Below are 26,560 nucleotides of genomic sequence, written 5' to 3' on the forward strand. Positions count from 1 at the left end.
TATGATTTAACAAAAAGATTTTTTGCTGATTTAAAAGCTGGTCCTGAAGCAGTACTGCGGCCCCATCTGCAGATGCTCAGAAACCGAGACCATGATAATTTTTTACAGAACCATCCGTGCAGTTTAGTTCCAATTCTACGTTTCTTTACCGCCCAACGAAGTTCACCAACCACCCGCCGCTCCATTCAAGAGTCAATCAAAAATCAACACTTATTTCACTCAGGAAATCTTAACGCACATAACTTCACTTTTTATGCCGATTTCTGTGTTTTTCCACAAATTGTAGTTTTTACCAGGGAAAAATATTTTTTGTAGAAATGGAAACCAAGAGAGATTTTAGTTGTAGAAAAAACGCCCGTTAACAAAACTTTGAACGCGGGTTACTCGGCCGCCCTTATTCATAATCGGTTCTGAATATCATATGCGTATTTTAGGCCTATGTCATAAGTTGCAAAAGAGAGCTTCGCCCAGTAAAATGTTAAAGCAAAGCATTCTACGCGCTAAACTCTTTCTAAGGATATTAAAATATTTAAAAAGATCGATTGGAAAAGTGCAGAAATATGAATTTATGTTTCGAAAACATAAAAAAATATAAATTTTTCTTTGATAACTTTTTTCATAGTTATGATCCCACTTTCAATTTTAAACCAAATGAAAACACGTAAATCAAGCTTTCCGGAAATAGTAAACTTGTCTAAAAACACAACGAACTTCCGCTGTACGAGCCGAATACACCTAAACGCAAAGTACAGTAATTACTGGTTGATTGTATATTCGACGTATTCTTGGATGGGCTAATGATAATTTTGACTAACGTTTAGCAACATGGTCATATTTTTTTCTAATTTTTAATGTCGTCACGTGGTCGGGGATACTTTGGACATCATAGCAAAATATGGCTAGAAGACAACCAAATTTTGAGTTTAAGAAAAACAAAAAAAATTTCAACAAATTGTCAAGTTATATAGAAAAGACAGAGGCTGAATGAAATGATCTAAATTTGGCTGTTAAAAACTCCAAAGTTGAAAGTTGATTTGTTGATTGTTGTGAAAAGTACACGGGTTACCCAAAGCATTGTAAAATCCTGTATAAGTAGAAGGATCCAAATGGCAAGGAGCCACGTTGTGACTAAACTGAAGAACTTCACGCAGCAACTGTTTTCAAACTGCCTCTTCATTTTTATTATTTAGAAAGTGTTTAAACGTAACAAACTGTTGGGTGACCATAATGTCAACTTCCACATTTTTACGGCATTTTAGCGCTTTTTTACCAAGAATTTGATTGAGTGGAAAAAATGAACGATCACAGAAGATGTGCAAAAGACCGCTGCGCTACATTTTTTGTGGTGTTACGTTTATCAGTTGGAATAAAGCTGCTGTCAATCATCAACCTTACAATTATGGAAGTACGGGCGGAAAATCAGCAGCATGCAATTAGTTTAATTGAAAGGGTCTTTAACGGTGACTACTGTAAATTTGTTTTGTTTACCGCCATGCAATAAAGGTTATGAACTATAATGTGACAGTAGCTATTATCGAGTAAGCTAATTACAGGATATAATTGAGCAAAGAGTAAATCAAGAAATTCCTTGTGGTATTTTTTTCTGTCTAAAGTATTTTGGTTGATGTACCTAGATCCATAAACCTATGTTACGAAGTGCAATTGGTTGCGGTTTTGCTTGCTGCAAGAATTATTACTTACTTAAATATAATTTTACTGCTTGATCTGGTGTTTTCTTGTTTAGAGAAGTTTGACAACATGATTCTAATTGTTGTAATTTTATTGGCAACAACATTTTGCTTTGGACAGAGTAAGTACAAGATGCCAGTTGATCAGATTCGCAAATTGTGTTTTTAAAATTGTGGGTTATTTTCCAGTTTTATTGTCCACCAAAGGGTTATAACTAATTTATAAATTACTGAGTAACAAAGCCAATAGGAATTGTTCTTCTGGCACTTAAGTTGCGAAGTGCTTATTGAAACCAACGTTTCGTCCACCATCCGGAGAGACTTTCTCAGGGTTATGTCACAACGATAATTCATCGAGCGCATAAACACTAAATATGCAAGAAAAACACATAAAAATAGGAATGGCAACGCTACGTGACCAGTGACAAACATATTGTTGATAAAGTATTTGAATATGGAGGTCCAATTTATACAACTTTTTAAATATGCATGAAACTCTTAATGCGGGGGCCTCGTGGTTTGTCATAAAGTAAATCCTGAATCATACTCTGTTTTATAAGATTTTACATGCAACGATGGACAAGTGGTAGAATTCGTTTTTATTTGTGATGGCACCAACGATTGTAAAGACGGAACGGACGAAAAACCGGCCGACTTTATCACTTACCCAGACGACCCAACTTCTCCCTACATGCAGTATGTTAACTTTTCGGTGGTTATTTCTATAGTTATGAGATCCAAATAACAAGTGTAATATAAACTGTTTTAAAACAACATTTGACACAAAACCTCATTTTTCTTAATTTAGATGTTCGATTGGGGAGGGAAAGGTTTGTGCTTTGAAGCTAAAAGAGTTTTGTAAAGGAACCATTATTTGCCAAGGTAAAAATCTTTGTGACGCCGGGTGCAAAACACATTTCCGCTGCCCGAATACCACTTGTTGGAAAAGATCAACCGTATGCGACGGAGATCCTTGCAATAATTGTCCTGCGTTTCAACGTTGGAACAATGGATACGGATTTAAGTGTATTCGCAACGGCAGGAAATGTAATCTGCCGCAGATATTGGTTCACGACGACGTTGCTGACTGTGACGATGGTTCTGATTTGTGCTACATGCCAAACAATGACAGCAGCAACAACAGGTTTTTAAATAGCATTTTAGAGGGTTTCTCGCTGTTGTTACGCAATAAGCTTTGGTTTGGTTAACAAAAACAAGAAAATAGCGATGCTTGTCATATAGGAGACTCATGGCGTAAGCAAAATATGATGGAAAAATCCTTTTTCAGTCGTCATTCTGCTGATGCTTACTTCAACAATCGTTCCTGCTTCCAATGCAAAAACGACAATACGATTATTTCAAGAGCAAGTGTTTGTGATGACATCATCGATTGCTCAGATAAAAGCGACGAGTGTGAATGTGACGGAAAACATTACGATCTATGCCAAAATGAAAGTGGCAAGCAAACCATACGGTATGTGTATATTTGGTTGAAACAGTTGTGTCACATATATGTAAAAATGGCGGCAAAAACTGCATTTTCATTATATTTACTATTATCATACACAAGTATTGGGTTTCTAAATAATATTCGTTATATTGTACTATGAGCGTTATATATTCTGCAATAATTTTAAAATCGTCATTTAACTTTTAGGTCAAACCAACGTTGTTGGTGTTTTGATGAGCCAGAATCTTGTTACAACAAAATCGGTCCCAACATCACCTGTCAGTTTTCTGAGAAGGAAGTTTGTGTCAAGTATGCATCTTGTGCAGGAAACTTACCATGCGAACTTCGATGCCCATCTCACTTCCAGTGTCCCGAGAAAACATGTTTGAAGCGATCCACGGTGTGTGATGATGATCCATGCAACGACTGTCCAACCTTGCACGCACAACCCGGCAGCAAACGAGGTTTTAATTGCATAAGAAACGGCAGAAAATGCGAATTGCCGCAAGTTCTACTGCACGATCAGGTCCAGGATTGCGACGACTTTTCAGATTTGTGTTTTTCCCCACATACAAATAGCAAGCTGGAGAACATAAGGTTTGTCCAAACCGCATTTTATATACTGCTAAGTTGAAATTGGTTTATCATACAAACTGTATTTTTGTCAGAATTCATCCTCATACTGAATCAGGAAATTTTAATCACTTGTTGTGCTTCCAATGTATGCACGACTCGGTAATAATTTCCAAGACGAACGTGTGCGACGGCGAATTTAATTGTCCAGATATGAGTGATGAATGTCTTTGCGATACTGTGAAAGTTCAAGGATGCGAAAACTTTCACAGGTTTGAAAGTTGAATTGCTTGAAATGAAACGAATCAAATGGGTGATCATGAACACTTTGTCGGTCCTGCAACCTTCCTGCTGTTTGGGAAATATCAAAAATCCGTTAGCTTACGATTGTGAAAACATTATCATTTATCGCACCATATGTCCTGCTTGGTTAAACACTCTTAATTATGTGTTTCAACGCTAAAAACACAAGAAGATAGGCATACTGTTTACTAGCCAAAAAATATTTACTGTCATCGACGTTTCAGTAGTAACTCGATATTACATACCAGGATACACACGATTCTTTCAACAAAATGGCAAAGGCAACTCTATGAAAAATGCATAAAATAGTACAAGAAGTATACGTGTTTCCTGGCAAAGGTCCGTTGTATACCGAAACATTGATGAAAGCATAGTTTTTTTCCAAAAAGCCCTGTTTCGGTTAGCAAGAACACAGGTGAAAGTACAAGAAAAATGGACATACTACGTAAATTATAATGAAAAAGCATCATGTATATAAATCAATATTTAAAGCAAAACATAACCACACTGTCAATATTGTGGTGTATGAAACAACAAAACAAACACTTTCGTCGTCCATTCCAGGATTAAAATATAGTAATCTAAATATTGGAGGTACGTTTCCTTTGTACAGCTTTGTGTGTTACTTGTTTCAGGCTCCCGCCTACATCTTCAACCCATGAAAATAAAACGACAGAAACGAATTGCAAGCAACCGGACTACCTTGGTTACAAGTGGAGCTGCTATGCGATAGATGTAAGTTACATAAAATATTTTGTATTTTTTTTATTACTACTACCGAAACTGCGCATATGTTTATCATTCTGCGTTAAGGCTACAGCGGTAACACTTTACATTGCACAAACAATATTAGAAAAGATTTAAAATAATTGCTTACAAGTTTTCCTGTACGCCTGATGTCTCATTTCGAATGACATGCAGCATTACGACTTATTTAGAAAACAAACTACAATACACCCACACCACAATTAAAGTGCATGTGACACGGAAAAATAAAACACGTTAATAATTAAAAGAAGAGATGGTCATAACTCTAAAACATTTTTTGCGAAAAAGGTAGCTTGATATGGCGACTGGTTTCTGATATACAGCTGATCAAAGTCGCATTTTTACCGCTGCGAACGAAATCGTGCGAAAGCGAGATTATTGTTTTTGTTGTTACAGCATTTATGATCGCTAACTTGATACACGAACTTTTGAAAACACGACAGAGACAAACCGTTAATTTAGCATTGTCATTTTGTCGACTCACAGCAAAAGGTTAAAGTGGGTTAATGGAATTTTAAGGCTGGCAAAGACCGCCGAGAAAAAACGACCAAATTAGCTGATTATGCAACGCAACACTGTTATTCTGTAACAGTACCACTTTTTGTCCGACGGTAGCGTTGCCTATGAGTTCGCGTCATAAATGGTTTATTTAATTCGCCACAATCAACCACTAATGCAGGGGTTCTTAACCTGGGGTCCATGAACCCCCAAGGGGTCCGAGAAGATGCATTAAGGGGTCCATGAAACGAAATACAATTATTCCGAAAATCCACGTATATTCCTCTGTCCATAAGGTTTCGCTGTCCACGAATTTTAATTTTTCGACATTTGCAATGTGTTTCTTGCAAAGGGGTTCATAGCTTTTCAAAGAATGTTTTAGGGGTTCGCGATCCAAAAAAGGTTAAGAAACACTGCACTAATGTCTTTTTCGCAATATAGTTGTAACTAGAAATGTTGGAATCATGAAGTTAAAGTCCACACAAAGGCGAGGTTAAAGTTGTGACATCACATCCAAAATGGCGTCATGTAATGTCACTGAGCAAAGAATCCCCGTCTTATCGAAATACAGAGTAATGTCGTTGCTGCTATACTATACCCTTTGGTCTTCCGATAATCATGGACAAATAAGCCTTTGGTTTGTGACGTCACAGTGACATATCTTAGTGTGATGGAAAATCTTGTCCTGACCTTTGAGGCTACTTTTCATGCAGTTTTCTTCAATTTTTAGTTGACGTAGAACCGATATATTTTTTATATGTACTTTTAGTTTTACGCAAGTTGCCATGACCGCGTCACATGTACTTTAATTGGTTTGCACGCGACAACAAATATTTTTTTCGAAACGTGTAAACCGTGGGACGGTTCTTGAGCCAAATAACAGTTGCTTTACGCATGTTAGCTCTGATCACGCTTAAATGTTTTCGAGTAGGGTTCCACCAGCGAAATCGACAGTAAATTGCTATGCGACGGGAAATTGGATTGTACTGGCTTTGTCTTTAACAGCAACGAAGATTTTTACTTTTTTGACGAAAATACCGAACTTTGCAAGCACCGAAAATTTTGCAATACCCAAAATATTCGATCAATAAACCTGCCCAAGTCAAAAATATGCGACGGATCGTACGACTGCTTGGATAATAGTGACGAAACAGTCTCTGAAATCCCACCTGCTTTAAGCTTTAAAGTTTGCAATGGGTTTGTCGAATGCGCTGATAAAAGTGACGAACATCTGGAAACCTGTAAGGACCAAGGACGATTCATTTGCTCCGCATTTAATGGAATAAAGGTTTGGCTGAAATGTTGCTTAGTTCTCAACAGGACAAACACTCTGAGTATCGACTTTTTGTTATTGAAATGTCACTGTTAACAGTATATAGCTCTAGAGGCATTAAAAAGTCTTTCATCTCCGTTAGGTATCGATTAGCTGGGAGGAAGTTTGTGACTTTACATTAAATTGTGACGATGGAAGTGACGAAACAAACTGCACGCACGACGGAAGATTTTATTGCGAAAATGAAAAACCACTTTTTGTGAAGAAAGAAAAGGTAACGTTTATACGTACGTGAGTCGGTTGATTTAAGTGTGATGTTTATTTACACTGCTCAGAAGTTTAATGGGATTGGCGACTGCACTGACTGGAGTGATGAGTGTCCGTCAGTTACTAAACATACAAATGAGAACGTATTTTCATCGCGATACGAGATGATTGGAAATCCGTTTTTACGTGCAGTTGTGTGGATCATGGCTTTGCTCGCCATCGGTGGCAACGTGGTATGAACAAAATGTGCATGCATTTTGTATGAGTATAAAAAGTAATTCAAGGTATAAAGCACATTCGTTCAATGTTTATTTTGAATGTTATTGTCCAACCCCGTGTTTATCGTACTGGTGCGCATTTAGGTCTAAAAATTAATTCATTGTAAATCTGTGTTTGTCGAATTTATGTTGCGTTGCTGTATATGATAATACCGTTGCTGGAATGATAAAAAAACGAAAATAAAGCGTGCAAATAACATTTTATTCAGGCCATATTCGCCTAGTTACTTTGAGTTGCCACTGTTTCTTTGAGCGATTGTGGAGTCACCGTATGATTTTGGATTTGATAAATCCGCATAACTTGAAATTTACCGTTCAGCATTTAAAACACCGTATTTATGTTTCAGGTCATAGCAATAACGGAATTGCGAACTTTGACCACAACAAAAAATCGATCAGCTTCATTTCTAACAAATCACATTCTCGTTTTAAACCTCTCAATTTCCGACCTATTGATGGGAGTTTACCTGCTCATGCTGGGTATTGTTGGTATTCATTTTTCGGGAAATTACTGTGCAAACGACTTTGCTTGGAGGTCAAGCGTGATGTGTACCACAATGGGCATTTTGGTTATGCTTTCCAGTGAAACATCAGTGTTTACGATGCTTCTTCTTACTTCATTTCGACTTTACGCGGTTAAAAACGTGAGTATCCATATTGCAAACGCGTCCAAGTCAAATATATATCACACCAAATATTTTCGCTTGCAGCCATTTAAAGCCTCGTTTAAACCCACAATGAAAACCGTCATTCTAGCTATACTCTTGGCTTGGGCATTTTCATTTATTCTTGTACTGATTCCTCTTATCTCCCGGCTCCAACATTTGTTTCAAGTAAAAGCGTGGATGAAAGAAAATCCATTCTTTGAGAGTGCTGTCGTTGATATTTCTAGTTGGTTCAACCGTGCTTTGTTGCGTGTATAAGCCTGGATTAATTTTTATTAAATTGTTTTGCTTCAGAAATGCACACCTTTACGCAGCAATTTGTCACCATGCATCACAATCTCACTTATAACAATTCTGTTGCACTGAATCAAGCGTTGATGAAAATCCACTCCGCTCATTCCTGGGAAGACTACTTGGCTATCCTCAACAATCACAACTATGCTGCTCACTTCAACGTATCAGGATATTTCGGGTAGTTTAGTTACATGCATGGTAATTAGCTATTTTTAGCAAACCGATTGTTTTGCGGCTTTACAGATTCTACAGCAGCAACAGCGTTTGTATCAGCAAGATATTTGTAACACCTGCGGACAAAGCTTGGGGTTATTCCATTGCCATAACTACCCTTAATTTTGCCGGTTTTGTGTTTGTGGCACTGACTTATGCATGGATTTACAAACGGTCCAGACATAGTTCGAAACTGGTCAACGAAGGAAGTGGCATAAAAACGTCACCACAAAACAAAGGTAGAATTACGCTTTTTCTTTGAATCACCACCTTTGCAGAACTTCTTCTTTGCAGAAATGCAGAAGAAAATAATCAGGTTAATCATTACGGATTTTCTTTGCTGGATTCCAATATCTGTAATGTCTTTTTTAAACCTGGGTGGAGTTTCCCTACCGCCTGTGATGTATGCTGTGTCCGCGATCATCTTGCTCCCCATCAACAGCTCCCTTAACCCTCTTGTATACTCCAACACACTTAGATTTATTTACGCCAACATCAAGAATAAACTGCTTCGCTGTTGTGGGTCACGACCTAATGGAGTATCACGGACGCCAGCTTCATTTGTTCAAACGCAAAATGCAACTTTATGATAATGTTTTTTTACGTGTTAACAATACTTTCCAACCATAAAACTATAACTTTGTTCTTGGTAAAATACTTTTGATTAGGGTAAAACAAGTTACTGATTAAAAAAAATGAGTTGATCTATTATTCATTTTTCTGGAAAAAACAATAAAACACATCTTTGGTAGAAAAAAATAGATCAGTAACCCCGTTTACATGACGGTTTAAGACGGCTTCGAAGCTGACTCGCCGATCCGACTCTCTCGTTTTCGGCGAAGAGAAAAAGGCAAGCGTCTTAAGCCGTCTCGGCCTTCGATCTAACGCGGAGAGTGGTTTACGGGACAGCTTAAGCGATTAAGTCAGCTTAAACCCAGTAGCGACAAGTGCCGCGAAGAAGTTAGGATTAGGTAATTTGTTTATGAGGTTGTGCGTTGAGGGTTTGCTGTTTACAATAAACCTTAAAAGTAATAAACTAGTTCTAGTACAACTACGTAAGTATACTCTATGCTGCAGGGGCGAGAAGGATGTGCTTACTCGAGTTAATTTTGATAAATACTGCGCAAGTGTTAAATGAATTGTACAAGCATCAAGATACAAAAAAGCAACATTCGTTTTGAGGACCTAAGTTGCATTTTGGAGACCTGAAGGAAATAAATGCATTGCAGGAATGCTGACACTTGCTTGAAAGAAGAATGCACTTGTGTTAACTGTTTTCATTTGCTGCTGGATGTGCTATAATATAACAAGTCAATGCAAACTGGTTGTTTATTCATATTTAGGCTACTGCATCTCAATTATGCAAGGATTATGTGAACAACAATCAACCATAAAATACAAAAGCAGGCTTATGTAAACCTTTTCTGTTTGTCAAAATAAAACAAATATGACAAGAATGCCATGACACAAGTTTATGTGATGTAACTATCACATCTTCTGTATATTTGTTTCAAATTAATTAACATTGGGCTGGTATGAAACATTCCATTCAGTCTTTTCTGACACTCAATTGTACATGGGATTACGGGATTAAGACAGCTTCTGAAAAGGATCCTGTGAAGAAGGACAGAGATAATTAATACTACTAAACATGAAATTTTCACTTGAATACTCTTACCATGGTGTAGTTGTGAACATATTCCAGGAAAATGCAGCCTTTTAGTTTAATCATCTATTATATCTGGCAAAGTAAACTCACATTATAATCAAGGACCAATTTGCAGCAACCATTTGCGTAAACTAACTGCCAATAACTTTTCTCTGCATGCTTAGATTAGAAATATTGATAATTTATTTAGTACAGAGTCTGAATTTGCAGCCTGTCAGCCCGAGACAGCTTAACTTAAGCTGACTTAAAAGCCCCATGTAAATTCGTCGTTTTCGCGCGTCGAATTTGAAAATCACGTGACCCGGTCATGAGTCGACTTGATGCTCAAGTCGACTTGGCCATGTAAACAGGGTTAGTGAATTATAATTTTTTCTTGGTCAAAAAACCCTAATTATCAGGATAAAGTGGTTTGTAGAACCTTAAAAATAAACAAGAAGCCCATGTTGTAATCAAAAACTACTCTTGAGCTTGGAGAAATATCATCTATGCAAAGTCATAAAGAGACTTCTACTACTTTGAAGCAGTAGTGTAATTGCATCATTAAAATTTATTGCAGTATGTTTTAACAGTACAACTAAAAAGATTGGTGGCAAAGACGCGTAACAAAAATTTTGTGTAAAAGGCTGATGATTTATAAGACTTAATATTTTAAACTTTACTCATACAAGTTTACGACCTCATCGCACAATCAAACAACACAGTTTTAAACTGAAATGTGAACGTTATTGATTGTTTTTCCATTATTATGCCAGAGAAAACATGCACTGCATTGCTTTCAAACACTCAAAAATTCATATAATATAAACAATAGACATGTTTTTTTTCAAAGAAACAACTCTAAAAAGCAAATAAAATTAAGGATAAAAAGCAATAAACTTTCACATTGCCAAAAGTAAATAACATCTGTACATAGTGTTATTCCAGTGCAAACAACTGCACACAACCTGGATTCCAGAACATTCCACTTTTATTAAAGATTAGTGACCAAATGTAAGGAACAAAAAACTCCTCGGGGCAATCTTCTTCTACATACCTAAACTTTAGCTCAGGAAATTTGTGAAGTCTGTGGGATGGCAATTGAACAGTTGCATCACGAATGACTTCATGCACCTCTTCAATTGTCATTGTTTGTTTGTCAAACTGGTTTAGTCTGTCCGTAAAATAACTGATGATTGTATCAATGTTTTGAAGTACATCTTGAAAACATGGGTACTGTCGGAGGCGCTCAAAAGCGTCACGCTTGTGCAACAGAGCATATACCAAATTTACATTATGACGTAGTGCACCTTCGGTAAGACACGAATTTACTATCTCTAACAGCATCCTTATAACTTCTTCTAGAATATTTAGATCAGCTGCAAATTCTTTTTCAGAATCCATGTTAATTGCTACACCATCCTCAACATGATTTTGAGGGCTGGCATGTGCCAAACCAACAACTTTTTCCAGGGCCCTTTTGTGCTTTTTAGAAAGTAGAGTTATTAAACTAAAGATTCTTTGTGCAGCATAAACATTGATATCCTTAAAATGGGCAGACATATTGGCAAGTGCAGCAAGGCAGTTGGTGTGCAAGTAGCGATCTCGCATCTGACACATGTTGAACTGAATTGTGCGCACTACTACAAGAATTACAAGATCACCAAGACTCACATTGGATAGCAATCGGTCAGTGTACCATCCAACTCCCTGCAGGTTTATTTCATGGACACCTTTGTTAAAACTGTCGTCTTCAGTTAAAATAAGAAGCACTATCAAAGCCATATAAATGTGATGAGAGTTCTGAGATGGAGCAGAATAGAGAATTTTCAGAATTGGTATCACCAAAGTATCAGCATCAGTTTTTGACAAGATGTAGGTTTTAACATCCTGGTTTCCATGTAATAAGGCATACAACAAGAGGGTACCAGCTTCGTATTGTTGTGTAGTACACAGTGTTTTAAACAACCTGGAAAAGTTGATGTAAAATGATGGAGATGGCAAAGACGTTGAATCTTTTCTAGATCCCTGTCTGCCTTGAATATGACGAAAACTATACAATGCAGTCTTGTAAGGATTGGAATTATCCTTAAAATTATGATTAGTAAGGGCCAAAATTAGCAAAGCACTTTGATGACCTAGGGTGGGTTTGGAAACTTCTTGAATTTTTAACTCATCTTTAGCATCCTGTCGAAAATTCATTACAGAAAACACGCTTGATGCAACAGCAGAAGCTAAACCAAGCACTATACTGCCCCCCTCACTGCTTTGCTGGCTGTTTGGTAATGGTCTTTGTTCAACAAAGTTTTGGACCAAGGCTTTCATTATTGTGTTGGATCTTTGAATGCAGGAATCACTTATAAAACAACCATACAACTGTCCACTCATAGTAGGTGAAGGCACAAACATTTGCACTGATAGCAATACCAACAATATGTTAAGAGATTCCATATGCAATGGGTAGGTTATTTCCAGGATAGGTACATGCATTATTACATCCATCAGTGCAGATATCAAAGGTTCCATATAATTAATTGCAGATGAACCTTCAAATATCGAGCCACTTGTCAAGTCATTTTTGCGGTCCTCTAAAGACCTTGCTTCAAACTGATCCATAATTTTTTCTTCTGTCATATTTTCAGCAAGAAATTTACATAAATGCCGTATAATAAAAAGAGCATTGCATGACTGCCAAATAAACAGTCTGTCATCGCACTCAGCAGAGGATTTAAGTTCTGATGCTCTGGAAAGGAAAACTTTTATCAATGAAGTGAAATTTCCAGTGTGTTGGTTGTGTTCGACCAAACACTTGCAAAATGCCTCCGTCACTTCTTCCAAAGCAATTTGCTCTGATCGGCTGACTGGAGCAGATAGTTGAAATGAGAAAAGTTGATTCCAAAACGGTTCATTCTCAGATATCGTGCTTTTGTTGGCAAGTCTTGTCAAATATTCATTTTCCCGTAGCTGTGCAAAGGAACTGCAGCCAATTCCCATACTGCAATGTAAAGCTTGCTGCCAACTAAATCATGATCTAAAACAGATCAACAATAAAAATCGATTACACGATTTTTAGAATAGCCTATGTTCTAATTCGCTTTTCAAAAAAAAATATTTACAAATTACAAAAAATTAACGTGAGGAGATTTGCGCAAATTATTTAAATCCCACGTGCATTAACATAATTTAAAACACAAATTTTTTCACATCAACTCCTACCTAAGATTAGAACATTCTTAGTCTCACCAGAGTGTGACACTACTTAGTATTAGTAGTCTATGCCTCTGGTCTCACAACATAAATATTGACGTCACGTTACACAGCTTTTAAAATCGCATGACCGTAACAAAACTGTACGTCGACACGTCACTTGACAAAATTATGCAATATAATGAATATTATTTTCATTAGGTTGTACATATTTAAAGTTTTGTGGCACCAAGGCAAGTGGTGTTAATTTTTTTTCAAAAGACGTCAAGATGCAACCTGTTAAGTTATTTTGTTAATTATTTTTTGTCTTGCTTACATTTCCGAGTCAAAATAAAAAAATTTATTGGATCGACATCCGCAGCATCACCAATTTAAAAAAACATTTGACATAATGACAAAAGGTTGTCTGTTCCGGAAACTGAGACTTAATGGGTTTTGTCACACCAATTTTGTCGTTTCAAACGAAGCAAGGTAAACAGGAAAAGAATAAAGTACACAAAACCGAAATCATGATTCAAAGCGGAATAATATAAGAATAAGCCACAACACGGTAAATATCACTAATTCCGATAGCGATTGGTTTGATTACTGTAGATTGATATTTAACATATTTAATTTTAATAAAAACACGGCAAGGAAAGCTGGTGCTTTTACAGAGAACGTAGGTAAATTAAGAAATCAGCAATTCCCTAAAATGTAAAACAATGAAATACATATGCGTTACAGTTATATAAAAACAACAACTACAGTGTGCCGAACATGATTATACGGCAAAAATACTAATACGCTTAAATATATACTGTGGTTGCAATAGTACAACTAGCTGGTACAAAAAAATTGCATAAATATAAAATAATGCTTTTCGATGTAGTCGTTGTTTTTTAGTGCTTACAACCAAATCCTCAGTACGCGTGGGAAACTAGTTCATCAAAACAAATTAAACGATTGACTTCGTAAGTCATTATTTATCACATGTGGTTGTGAGAAAAAAAGGTTTTAGCAAGACAGGTCTGGCTAGCAAAATGACTGGCTTTGGTCCGTCGGCAAGCTCGCGCCTGCTCTCCAATCAATGACGGGTCACAATACTTGGAGTGGAAAATGTGTATCAAATCTGCTTGCTTGGCTCGGAATACATTAATTCCTGATTTAAGAAAAGATAAATACAGACGAATGTCTTCTTCCCCCCAACCTTCAATAGTTAAATCAAATCCGCCCGCTTTAAGAAAGTCTGACTTGTAAAAACAAGCAATACCGTATCCGAAATCACGCCAAAAGCCCAAATCCTCTCCAAGCTCCAATGGGCGTTGTTTAATCAGCTCGCGGATTCTAGATCGTCCGTGCGAAGCATCCACCGCTGGATTCGCAGCACGGAACAACGACGCTTCGTCGGCACTTCTTGCGAGGCCGCCGTTGTAGCAAAGTCTATCAGGGTCGTATTGACTGTATGGAATAGGGTACCACGCCTTTTCGTGCTTTTTTGTGTTTCGTCTGCACTGCGCGACAAGCTGGGGGGTTACGATCATGTCGATGTCCATGAAGAAAATAATGTCATTAGCTGCCGCTACCAAAGATCCTAGTTGAAGACCTGCAGTAAAAGTTAGATTAGTTGTCAAACCTTAGTTATCTGTTATATTAAAGATAAATTTCCCTCAAATAAATAACTGCTACCGGCCAGTTTACAAATAGATATGTAAACGAGTTCGCACAACGCAATTAAAACATAGATACACTCACAATTTTGGTTGACCAAATATTTTGAAACATAGCCAATAATAAACACCATCTCACCTGCACCGCGTGAAAATTTACGATCGCTATCCGAGACCACATGATAACGCAACAGATCGGTGCCATACGTTTTCTGGTATGATTTTATCAACAAAACTGTAGCACGATTTATTCCAAGGTCATCTCCACTGACGGACTCAAATATAACAATGACAAGTTGGACATTAGCGTTCAAAGGATCACTTGCTGTTCCTGTATGAATGGGAATCAAAAAATTTTTCTCATAGCTTTGCATAAATCGTTCCAATGTACTGTAACGTCCTTGCAGAGGTATGACAAATACAACTTTGCTATCTGCTGTACTGAATACTTGACCAGGAAGCTTTCCATCCCACACTTGTTTATGTGAACTTTTAATCTCTTCCACACTAACAGGTTTATTTCTTCTTTCTGGGCCTGCACCAAATATCCCTCCAAAGCTATCCTGTATCTTCAACAAGTTTCTTGAGTCAACAAACTCTCCAATAGTCGTGTTTACCTCTTCCATTAGTGTCACACCAAATGAAACTTGGGCATGAGTGTGACAATAGCAGAATCCACAGTTTTCACCACTGTGTGTTGTTACAATCTGGAATCCATTAAATGCTGCTTGCAAATATCCATGCATGAACTTTTTGTTGTTCAATGGAAAATTAGGACAGGCATCTTTAAGTAACTTGTCTTCGATTTCGGTCAAGTAGATTTTTAGTGCATCTTGCTCCCTCTTAGAATGACCTGAATATAGAACAATGCACGCAAATAAAGAAAAAAGAAAATGTGAACCAAAAAGATTTAAATATTCAAGGAATAAGTTTGCAAAAAATTTGTTGCAAAGATTCTTAGAGGTAGGTATCCATATTCAACTTTATAACTTAGCATGTGCTATTTACCTCTCATGGGTACGATTGGGTCTGGCTGATGTCGATAATACTTATCCCAAAATGTCCACGGAAATTTGGAGGAGAAACGATGCAATATGGGATGTATTGGTTGCCATGACACAGAAGATGGCCATGACTTGTACACCATACCATTTCCAGGAGATTCATCAAATAGGCCCAATATTAGTGCAAAGTCAGAGTTTGCTGATTTTGGATTTAAGTCTGTTGCCTAGATAGAATGCAAAAGTACATTTAAACTAAAGGTGGTATAAACTGTATATGTATATATACAAAAGATTTTTTTTTAGTTTAATTGGGTGTAGGTTGCTATACCAGCAGACAATGTAAATATTTTTTGAGTCAAATAAAGCCAACTTTGCTGCAATAAAGTTTTTTAAATCTGCATGGGTTTTACTTTATGTTAGATAAGGACACATTTATTGTTTAAAACAATACAATAACAATCTTAAAATTGTTTAAATAGAGCTAGGTAAACATTGTGCGACACAAGTTTGTAATATGTTACCCATTAAATCACATCCACAAGTACAAGTCAATAAGCAGTTATTGCATTATTTCAAAACCAAGGCAAAATATTTATCATTTAACATAAACTGTACAAGTAGCACCTTACAGACTTTTTAATATTGCTTTGTTTGTGTGTTTAGAAAAAATGTTTCATACAAAACACAATTAGAAAGTGGCCTGTCACAAACAAACCTATTTTAAGAACATAGTCTTTACTACGGTGGACCAAATAAAAGCTTGAATTAGTAAAAATTTTTAGAACTTCTTATCACCTACAAGGCATTATAAAATGTTTTGTAACTACCTTTTCAATTTGCAGTAGAGACTTCATAGCATCAATATCATATTGAAGCTGAGCTGTTCGTTTTAGCATTGTCTGGATGTGCTTCTCCAACACATACTTGTGTAGTGAATGTAGGAGGGGTGCTGTTTTGATAGCATGATATGTAGCTATTCTGCTTATATCGATTTGCTTCAAATCATCCATCACTACATTGGTAACTAAGTTTTTCTGTGAAAATGCCAATTACAAACAGGTTACTGACTAATGGTTGATATTTAAACTTTGCAAAATACTCATGTGTAATAAACTGGCACTTGAAAATAAGACAAAGAACTTTATTATAATTAATTTGTAACTTTCTGTTTCTTAACAAAACTATTTTGGATTTATACGCTTTGATATTGGGAAAAAATAAACTTACATTGTCATATTGTTGGTAAAATAGTTCTTTTCCTTCCCAAGCAACGGGGATGATAACATTTTTTATTTGTTTCCATACACATCGGCCAATTTCTATATCTTCATGGGGTGAAAACATGTGCCTTATGCAATAGCTGAGTTCTGATCGAAGAATTTTTAAAAGTCCACGACTGAAAATCATGCCTGGACCACCCATCAAATAAACCATACCTTCAATCACAAGATAATTAAAGTTTTTAGTGTTTGAAACAATTTGTTGTGTTAATGTTTATTCAAATTTAAAACTGTTAAAACACAACAAAACTTTTATATGTGTATATATTTAACGCAATTTCTTCACAAACAAACTATTTCCTACCCTTTTCCATGCCATCATCATTGTCCATTCCAAATCCAGGTGAACCAAAAAATATTGGCAAGCTGCTATTAATTTTGTTTAACACTGTTGTCAAATGAGAATAATCAATGTATACATCATCATCAACTCTTAAAAACCATTCAAAGTCATTGATGTGCTGATCATACATGTGCTTGACTAACATAAAGCATTTCTTTTGTGGCGGGTAAGCAGTGTCATCTACACCCTGCAAGCTAAAAGTACAACTACTTTTTTATGATTGCATTGATAGAGTGATTTTTTTAGCTTTTGCATAAATTCACAGTGGAGAACTTGCAAGTGTTAAATTGTTCATTAAAAAAATTTCTGTTTAGTTAAGTTGTTGTTTATATAATATTGTGGCATCAATGAATACAGTGGTACTATTTTGACAATGGAATGTTGGCCAGTCTGCAGAATATGGCAGTTCCTGATGAGATCTCAGGCGACTAAGACCAACAGGCCCCTCTGCTTAGTGCAATTTGTTTTCAAAATTGATTCCTGCAGTAATGCAGCTGTTTTTCATTGATTGTTATGTGTTTAGACATCCGCATGCCAAAATTTCCATGAGCAACTTGAACAACCCCTTTGGTTGCCATGCTCTGCACACTGGTATGTTGGGGGCTGGCCTAATTTATTCTTTATTTAATTAATACTCTAAACAATAATATACGTCACAATATTTGCATCAATCCCATTTGGAATTGTCAATACTGATGCACTGGCATCAGCAAAAATTTCCACTTTCCATCCTCCTTTTTGCAACCATGTATCCAAAGCTCTTTGTGCACGGGTACTAACATATTTACCAGCAGACATCATACCTAAAATTTACGGAATTAAAAATCAGTAAACATATTTAGTGAATTAGTAAACATACCTAAGTAAATGTTTGAAGGAGGGGGAATGTATGTTCCATGACGGGGTCTGAAGTTTTTGGGCTCAGCACGAATTTCAGAATTACGCAAATATCTTTCCGATGAACAATTATCATAAACAAGTCCAAACAATCGATCTTGAACTTCATAGAGACAGAGACCGACAGCAACGCCAAACAACATAAACAATAAATTTCTGAACAACGTTGCCCATCTCATTGTTTTGACCAATTAACCCTTCTCCCTCCTGTTGACAAGGAAACGTAATTGGAGTTTAGCTCTTATGTTCATAATACCAATTAAAAGGAAATGGATTTTAATTCTATCACAACACAGCATCAAATCAAATCCCTATTCCTCAGTCCTCACTCCTCACCATGTACAAATGATCTTTATGACGTAAAAGTTTTCAAGCTTGAGTAACCAAGTTTTTCTGACAGTTGTGACGTGACACGGCACTTAGGGGACATAATTTCATACATGACTGCAACAGACTTCCCTATGTTACATTTTGAAATGTAATATCTACGTACAGAGATTAGTGGGTGTATTTAAACAAAAAAAAATATAGAAATTGCTAATAACATGCTTAGGCTATGTGGGAGAAATAAGTTTGAAAAAGTACCATAGAATACTAAAACAGTATTCTATGAAAGTACCAAAGGTTAACAATTGGGTAGAAATTTCTACAGTATATCAAACATAGTTCTAATGTTTAGAAAACAGTTAATTTACTAAAATTAAAAGTAATGAATGCAATTTTTTGACACAGTCTAATATAGCGTAGGAACAACAAAAATGTAATATTCGATGACTGATTGTGGTAGACGTGTTAAAATATTTTTGGAATCACTTCAGGGCAAGTAAATGGTTATGCATGTGTGATCAGTATATCTTTGTTATTGGTTTAAAAATAGGTGCACTACACCCTTTTATGTGTCATAAATACTTCACTACAAACACTTTGGCGAAACACAGTTTACAACATATTGACATTGCCAAAAATGGATTCAGGATCAGATGTCAGCACGAAAAAAAGACTTCTTTCACTTTTAAATGATGTAGACCTAATTACAAGGTACTGTGTATCTTAATTGTCTTTTCTGACACGTTTTTCATCACCATTTATTCAGACAATTATTTGATACCCTGTCATTGCAATCATCCCAAGGAAGAACTGTGAAAGAAGAAAATAGACCACCTATAGTTAGGTAAAATTAAATTGGTTTATAAATGGACATCTTTCATGACATTTGCCTACTTTGTTTCATTGTTGTTTTGTTTCGAATGGATTTGCTTTATATAGGTTATATACCAGATTTGAAAAAATTGTCATGCATAGTTATTGCATTTGTGAAATTTTTACTTGTACAAAACCATTTGTTAGCGGTACCGCTAACAACCCATCGTAGGCATTGAATCTGAGCATTATAGGCATTGAGTCTATGCATTGTAGACGTTATATGCATAATAGCCATTAAATACATAATCATGTGATAAGGTAACAAAAGCGTGGTGAATTAGGACTGCACTGGAACTGTCAACTGGGTAAGTTGTCAACCAGTTCCGACAGTAACAGTTTAAATAGTGTGGAGTACTAAACTTGTTAAACAAGTCAATTTTGACGATGCCTAGACTCAATGCCTACAATGCTTAGACTCAATGCCTATGAAGTCTGGATTCAATTCCTACAATACCGACGATGCCCAGATTCAAGGATTATTATGCCTACAATGCCTAGACTCGATGCCTGCTATGCATACAATGCCTAGGCTCAATGCCTACTATGCATATGATGCTTACAATGCTTAGACTCAATGCTTACAATGGCATTTTGGATGCACCCATTCGTTAGCCCATGGCTTGCCCATGCACCTAATGGTCACCAAAAATAAATCCTCTACAATTTTTAGAACAGCGTGGTTGTCTGTCAGGAATACCAGTGTACCTAATAACAGAAATATTATAGCTGAGATCAACAAAAGGGCAATTTATTTTTGGAAGCAAACTTACACAACTTGAAATCTGTTGTTTTTAGGATGGATGTAGGTCAACTGACAGATATCCTTTTGCAGAAAAACAGTGACCTCGTGGAACTGATGTGTGTTGCAAGGCAGCAACAAGATTTGCAGCAGAAAATAGACAAAATCCGAACAGAAATTGTAGTTCAAGATCAAGTTGGTCTATTTAAAACATTTTCTGGGTTACCTTTCAAATTGTATGCATTTTTATCTTTTATAGGCCATAAGTTTTCTCCAAAAACATCTAAAAAGTGCTGAAGACCTGCTGGCCAAATCCTTGTATCAGGCTAAAGCGAAACTCAAGTTGTTTGACAAAGCAAATGAAGGTATTGTGTTTTGTGACAAATTTTTGATATCTTTTGATTACATTTCAAGAAAAAATTGAGAAATGTTGTGTTGGTCCATTTTTATTGCTAAACATCTAATTCTGTTCATAACAAAAGTACATTTTTTGTACAGGTACAGTATTTTCAGAAGATGTGATAAAATATGCACATAAGATAAGTGCATCCTGTTCCACTGCTGCCCCTTTAAATTGGTCACCAGGGGATCCACGTCGCCCATATCCACAGGTACAACTAACAAACTAAACACAACTGTGTGATGTTACTGTCACTAATAAAAATCTTACTTTGTAGGATATAGAGATGAGGTGTGGTTGGCTTGGACAACTGGGCAACCTCAGTCAAAATGCAATGGACTCTGACCCCAACTTGAAGCCACCTGTGCAGTTTGGAACAGGTTTGTACATATGAAGTCATAGCCTTGTGTGGTGTAATTGTAATAAACTTGTTCCATTTTTAGATGGAATCCAATTTCCCAGCTATACAAGCTTTGATTCTCAGGTAAAGACATGTTATCTTTAATGTGTTATTCTACAACAATTATTTGAAATCACTTGCTGTGAATTTTTTTCATAGATTTACTTAAATATATTTTATTTAGTTTTACCAACATGCTTAGTTTTACTTTATTGCTTTGCGTTTACAGAGCAACCAACAAGATTTAACATTATTTAATGAAGCAAAAGCTCAAGAAGATGTTGAAGTTATGTCATCAGATTCCTCAACATCAGATTCCTCCGACTCAAGTTTTGGAAATGACTGAAAACATTTAATTTACTGCCGAACACATTGCAGTTTTTGTTTATTAAATTCACATCAACAGAAAGTGTTTCATTGCACCGCTGTAGTTAGACATGATTTTGCCCTTATGGAATCTTTGTTATTGACTGCGTGGTGAAATTCGTTGTATTTTCAGAATTAATTGTGATTAGGGATAGTTTGGGCAGTTGTATGCTGGTGGATAGTTACAAAAGAATGAAACCACATTCTGAAAGAAAACGATTATTTGATGAAACAACTTGCAACCAGAGTGTCACAAACAACAGCCCATGTAAACGAAATGCAATTTTTTCATCATACAGCTCATCAAAACGTTTGAAGGTTGGTAATGTGCATGTTCGGCACCTAATTTTTGCATTAATTTTTTTTATGTCCAGCTTCAGCAAAGTCTGTACAAAAGGCCGAATGTGGAAATTGGTGGCCAGAGCAATGATGTGGGCTTAACACAAAAGTTACATCACCAGAAAAGGTTGTGTGACCATAAGTTGAATAATGAGTAGCAGTTAGCCTGTAATATTAATCACAGAAAATGTTGCTACAATACACTCATTTTGCCCATGTATTTCCATTGAAGTAAATAGGAAAGTGGGCGAGATCACTGAATTGTAATCTCAATTACATGCTGTATTGTTGTGTGTGGGTAGAAGAAAAACATTGGTCAAAAGAATTTTGTTTTTAGCAATCTGAATGTCCCAATAAAAGCAAGAAAAGGAAAAATATCCAAGCACAAGAAACTTGCTCAGGGTAGGCATGGCAATATACTTCATAACAACTGCTTGCAAAATATGTTCATATGATAGTTTGCATAAGCACAGTCGTTTATTGAAGGTAGTTTTCGCACAGTTGCTTGCAATGTATACAAGTGTATTATTATTCAGAGAAACGGGAAGCAAGAGTGTTCCATTTTAAATGTGGAGGAACAGCTAAACTGAAGAGAAATTCACTTTTCTGCTGTGCAGAGAAAATACCCATTTTGGTAAGGTCAACCTGTCTTCTGACAAAATAAACATTATTCTTTGGAGTGGATCAGGGCATCCCAAACATTTATTCCGGCTTTCACTTGAAAAAATGTTCCGCGCCACTTCCAGTTCTACATTTATCTAATTTTTGAGATATTTATGGCAATTTTGTTAAAATGACTGAAAACCTTCACTGATCTACAAAGTGTCTCACCAAACACATTTTTTGGCATAAAATTTGTGGGACTTAGTTTTTTGGTGTAGAAATTTTGCATTGGAAAAACATGGTGTTTTAAGTGGCAAAGAACGAATGTATTGGTTTAGTAGCCTTTAACACAAATGAAAAACTAGATAATTATTGTTTTACAGCGACCAACTCAGCAAATAAGGTATGAAGATATTGAGGCTGATCGTAAAATTAAGTCCATCTTTGATGAGGTTTTAGAAGAAGATGATGAACCTGTTGAAGGTGTGAGTCTTGTTTTACCATGTGGACAAAAGTAGTTTTTTTGGGGCATTTGTTCAACAACTGTTTTTAGCATTTGTTTTTAGCTGTTTATTTGCTAAGTTAAGGTTTCATTTGCAGAAATTTCCACTGCTGCTTTGAAATTACCTGTGGTGTCAAATGCTTCTTTAATGTCATCTATCACTCCAGTGACAACTGTCGTTCAACCAAAAAAGTTAACTGGGACAAAATCGGTTGAATTGCCAGCTATACAATCTAAGTCATCTGATTGCGTATCAGAAAAGAAAACAGTGACAAACTCTACTCTCAGTTCACTTACAAATACAGTAGAATCCAACCCAAGTGCTGGGAATTTAAGCTCTGTGACCCAATCAATTACCAAACAACCTTCAGTAGCACAAGTCCCTGATACAAGGAACCAGAAAAATTTGCAACCATTCAATTTGGTGGCTACCACTTGTGGATCTGTTCCAAACCAAGCTTCTTCAAACGCTTTGTCCATTGTTGCTTGTAGTACAAACAACAAAATTGCCACTTGCAAATCCACTGCCTCAACCACAAGTGTAACTGGCGTTATGAGTTTTTTAACTAAACCCCCTTTGCTTAATACAAGTGCAGTATGCACTGCACCTACACTTGTTTCTACTACAGCAATGAAAAGCATGCGACCGAATGTTGGGTTTGGTGCAGCAAACTCTGAAAAACATGCAGCCTCAACCAGTATATTCTCTACAAGCACTGTTAGCAGTCAGTTCCCAAAGTCAAATTCAAGCAAAATTGGATTGAACACTAATACAGCAACATTTGGCACTGGGAACAATTTGACAAATCCTGCATTTAACTTTACAACGTCTACTACAGACAAAACATCGTCAAACACAGCCTTTAGTATTGGTAGTACTGCTGGTGCTTCAATACCAAGCGTTAAATTTTCATTTGGAACACAAAAGGCAGATGTGCAACCTGGAGCTCCAACACCTTTTGGATTCCCAACTAAACAACAAGACGGTGACACAACAAACCCAAGTTTGTTTCAGTTCGGAGCCAAGAAATCAGAAGTTACACCACAGATGTCTGTGACAACACCATTTAATCAAACAGCAGGCACAAGCTCACAATTTCCAAGTAAGCAGTTGAATTTTGGCCAGCAATCAAATCAGCCAAATTTAAACCAGTTTTCTGCAAACAATCCCCAATCCCAGATGTCAACAACCAATGCACCAACCTTTAATTTTGGTTCATCTAATGCAGGCAAAAACCTACAGTCAAGTATGTTTAACTTTGGGAGGAATCCAGCTCAACAACCAAGCACTTCTGGTGCACCACTTCACTTTGGTGCTTCTGACAAGCAGTCCTCTACTTCAGGTGGAAATGGTTTTACCTTTGGAGCCCAAAAACCACAGCAATCAACACAAGCTGTTTCCACACCATTTAAGTTTGGATCTGGGTCACAGTCAGTTGGTAAACCACCAACAGTTAACTTTGGGGTGAGTCAACCCCCTCAGGAAGGTCCATCATTCAACTTTGGAAGTTCCCAGGTTCCAGCAGCACAACCAACTCCAGCAGCCAATTTTAGCTTTGGAGCAAGTACACAAAACCAAATGACACCTCAAAAGCAAACACCTTTTCAATTTGGATCAAATACCAAGACAGCTAATCAGGGCTTTGCATTTGGTTTACAAGCTCAACCATCTGCAAATTCCAGTTCCACAGGAAATATTCAAAGCCTTTTACAGTCTAGTAACCCGTCTGCCTCTTCTACACCGTTCAAATTTCCACACCCATCAACTGGAATGAGTATGTACTTTTTATGTTATTCAAAATATGTGTGTTGCATTGTGAATAAATTGCAGATATGGCGTTTGGAGGTTCTAATCCCAGTCCAACACCGCTGCAGCAGAACCTTAACTCCGGTAGTTTTAACATGGGTTCATCTCCTGCAACAAGAAGACGAGTCAAGGCGACACGCCGCACCAGAAAATAAAAGCCGTGCGTTTTCCTCAATTGCGTTTTTTTCTTGTTCCTCTTGTAAATTTTTCCTACCATTTGTTACGTGTGTATGCAATAAGTCCAAACTCCTGCTTGTATTCGTTTGTTTGACTGACATGGGGCAAAATGGTTTGTATATCATATATATCCTAGTTGTGAAGCACAGTATACATAAATGTCCCAAGAATTGGTTACAGGTCCTCCAATGGGGCGAATCTAGGGGGCTTTAAAGCTGAGCGATTTCTGCGCCAAAGACTTGCTCCTCTTACAATCTCATTTTATCTAAAAAAGGTATTAGCACCGGCACGCTTTTGTTCCTCCTAACAGCTTTCGGTTATTGCTGTGATACAAAAACCAAATTTCCTTGTGGGATGTAAGCAAACTCGACTAGAAAAACGTCAATCTTATGACGTTTTGTGATGTGATGGATGGGGATGAGTGCGTCCACGGCTCGTGGAAGTTGGGACCACTGACGTTGAAGAGAATTCGACAAAAACGTTCAATGTTTGTTGTGAGCGTCGTTTAATATTTGGTGCGGATCTTCTTATAAAACCAAACTTTTAGAGAAGTGGGTTAAGCAGCACTGTTAAGCAAAATGAGTCGCTGCTGGAATCGGAGTGGAGTAATTTTTTTGTGACTTTACAATCCTGCAGCAAACTGCGATAAAAAATTGCTTAAACGGAATTAAACAAATCATTTCGGAATGAAAGGATATTATTTAACTCCGTACACGGAACAAAATGGCGTACTTTGTGGATCTAGGCAGTTTTTTGCGGTCGGACAAACGCTTTCCACGCTTTCAGTCACCTTTCGACATAAAAACTATTTGACCAAATTCCACTTGCTGAAAGTCTACAGTGGAACCATAGAATACTCTAAAACATGGAGCAAAAACTCTTTTCGTCACACATGGGAAACACTTTACGCAAAATGAAAAATGCATTGGATTAAATACGATTTTGGCGTTATTTAGTGGTGCAAAACTCTAAGTTTATGCGGCATAATGTAATGGTTTAAGTGAAATGCAAGTAGTTTCGTCCTTCTATTCTTTTTCAATATGGGGATGGTTTTAAATATCACGCGCTATAGTATACTTTTTAATCGTGTGTTACAAGTCAGAGTACGTGCTGAAAAATTGTCAATAGCCTAGGTCTTTGAAGATGACGTAAGATATATGTAATTAAGTCATTTAAGTGATGACGTAATTTTTTAGATTTGCATTCCTGCCTAAAAATCAATCATAGGATTCAGACTGAGCCCTGGGTCACATTTTTGCAGTTATTATTGAATACCGGTATTTGTAGCCTATTTAACAAAATGTTTCATACTATTGTTTTAATCCTCTCTTTGTAAAGACCTAGGTTATGTTGGACAGATTGTGCTCTAAGTAGTTTTTGGTCCAAAATGTCAGATTGTATCCTTTGTAAGCTAGAAATGTTGTTTTGTGCTAGACTTTTCTGGCAACATTTGCGCTCAGCTGAACGAACATGGTGTTGGTGGGGTATTTCCTGATATCAACTGGTTTTTATAATTTAGTTCTTTATAATATCCATCTTCATCAATATACAGAAATCGCAGAAAAAAAGCAGTCATACTATTGTTTGTCAACTTTTTGTGTCAAAACAATCTGTTTTTGCAAAATAAATATTCCCAAAACACCGCATTACTGTGTGCAGAGATACTGTCCTAAGGAAACACAACAGATACTGTCCAAGAAAAAAAATACTGTCCTAAAAAAACATAACA

General features: G+C 36.6%; 4 protein-coding genes across 5 annotated transcripts; 2 read left to right on the top strand and 2 right to left on the bottom strand.

Moving 5' to 3' along the window:
- Nucleotides 1–1,750: 1,750 nt before the first annotated feature.
- Nucleotides 1,751–8,860, top strand: LOC145902941 (uncharacterized). The gene is made up of 15 exons (XM_082991031.1): nt 1,751–1,810; nt 2,249–2,384; nt 2,497–2,832; nt 2,977–3,162; nt 3,346–3,750; nt 3,822–3,983; nt 4,650–4,749; nt 6,212–6,568; nt 6,696–6,827; nt 6,889–7,053; nt 7,446–7,742; nt 7,809–7,989; nt 8,058–8,235; nt 8,301–8,509; nt 8,565–8,860. Exons 1-15 carry the CDS (start codon nt 1,759–1,761, stop codon nt 8,858–8,860), a joined length of 3,192 nt encoding a protein of 1,063 aa, XP_082847157.1. The 5' UTR covers nt 1,751–1,758.
- A 1,652-nt stretch (nt 8,861–10,512) lies between these two features.
- On the bottom strand, nt 10,513–12,975 carry LOC145903648 (dymeclin-like). Its single transcript, XM_082991755.1, has one exon. It carries the CDS (start codon nt 12,907–12,909, stop codon nt 10,855–10,857), a length of 2,055 nt encoding a protein of 684 aa, XP_082847881.1. The 5' UTR covers nt 12,910–12,975; the 3' UTR covers nt 10,513–10,854.
- Nucleotides 12,976–13,447: 472 nt separating this feature from the next.
- On the bottom strand, nt 13,448–18,498 carry LOC145903646 (chondroitin sulfate synthase 1-like). The gene is made up of 8 exons (XM_082991753.1): nt 18,258–18,498; nt 18,051–18,201; nt 17,360–17,592; nt 17,003–17,211; nt 16,603–16,809; nt 15,780–15,999; nt 14,911–15,624; nt 13,448–14,707 (listed from the first exon to the last, which is right to left on the bottom strand). Exons 1-8 carry the CDS (start codon nt 18,472–18,474, stop codon nt 14,091–14,093), a joined length of 2,568 nt encoding a protein of 855 aa, XP_082847879.1. The 5' UTR covers nt 18,475–18,498; the 3' UTR covers nt 13,448–14,090.
- A 615-nt stretch (nt 18,499–19,113) lies between these two features.
- LOC145903647 (uncharacterized) lies at nt 19,114–25,033 on the top strand. 2 transcript variants are annotated; one of them, XR_014402671.1, is made up of 9 exons: nt 19,114–19,333; nt 19,389–19,466; nt 20,294–20,432; nt 20,497–20,602; nt 20,736–20,848; nt 20,915–21,017; nt 21,081–21,121; nt 21,267–21,721; nt 21,778–21,869. XR_014402671.1 is itself a non-coding variant. In XM_082991754.1 (7 exons), exons 1-7 carry the CDS (start codon nt 21,572–21,574, stop codon nt 24,807–24,809), a joined length of 2,313 nt encoding a protein of 770 aa, XP_082847880.1. In that variant the 5' UTR covers nt 21,393–21,571; the 3' UTR covers nt 24,810–25,033. The 2 variants fall into 2 exon arrangements, 1 of the variants encoding a protein (XP_082847880.1); XM_082991754.1 differs by lacking the exons at nt 19,114–19,333; nt 19,389–19,466; nt 20,294–20,432; ... (2 more) ...; nt 20,915–21,017; nt 21,081–21,121 and adding exons at nt 22,080–22,144; nt 22,279–22,376; nt 22,729–22,828; nt 22,946–24,622; nt 24,679–25,033 and having other exon boundaries at nt 21,393–21,721.
- Nucleotides 25,034–26,560: the final 1,527 nt, after the last annotated feature.

This window comes from Ascidia mentula, chromosome 5 (genome assembly GCF_947561715.1).
Source record: "Ascidia mentula chromosome 5, kaAscMent1.1, whole genome shotgun sequence".
Classification (NCBI taxonomy): domain Eukaryota; kingdom Metazoa; phylum Chordata; class Ascidiacea; order Phlebobranchia; family Ascidiidae; genus Ascidia; species Ascidia mentula.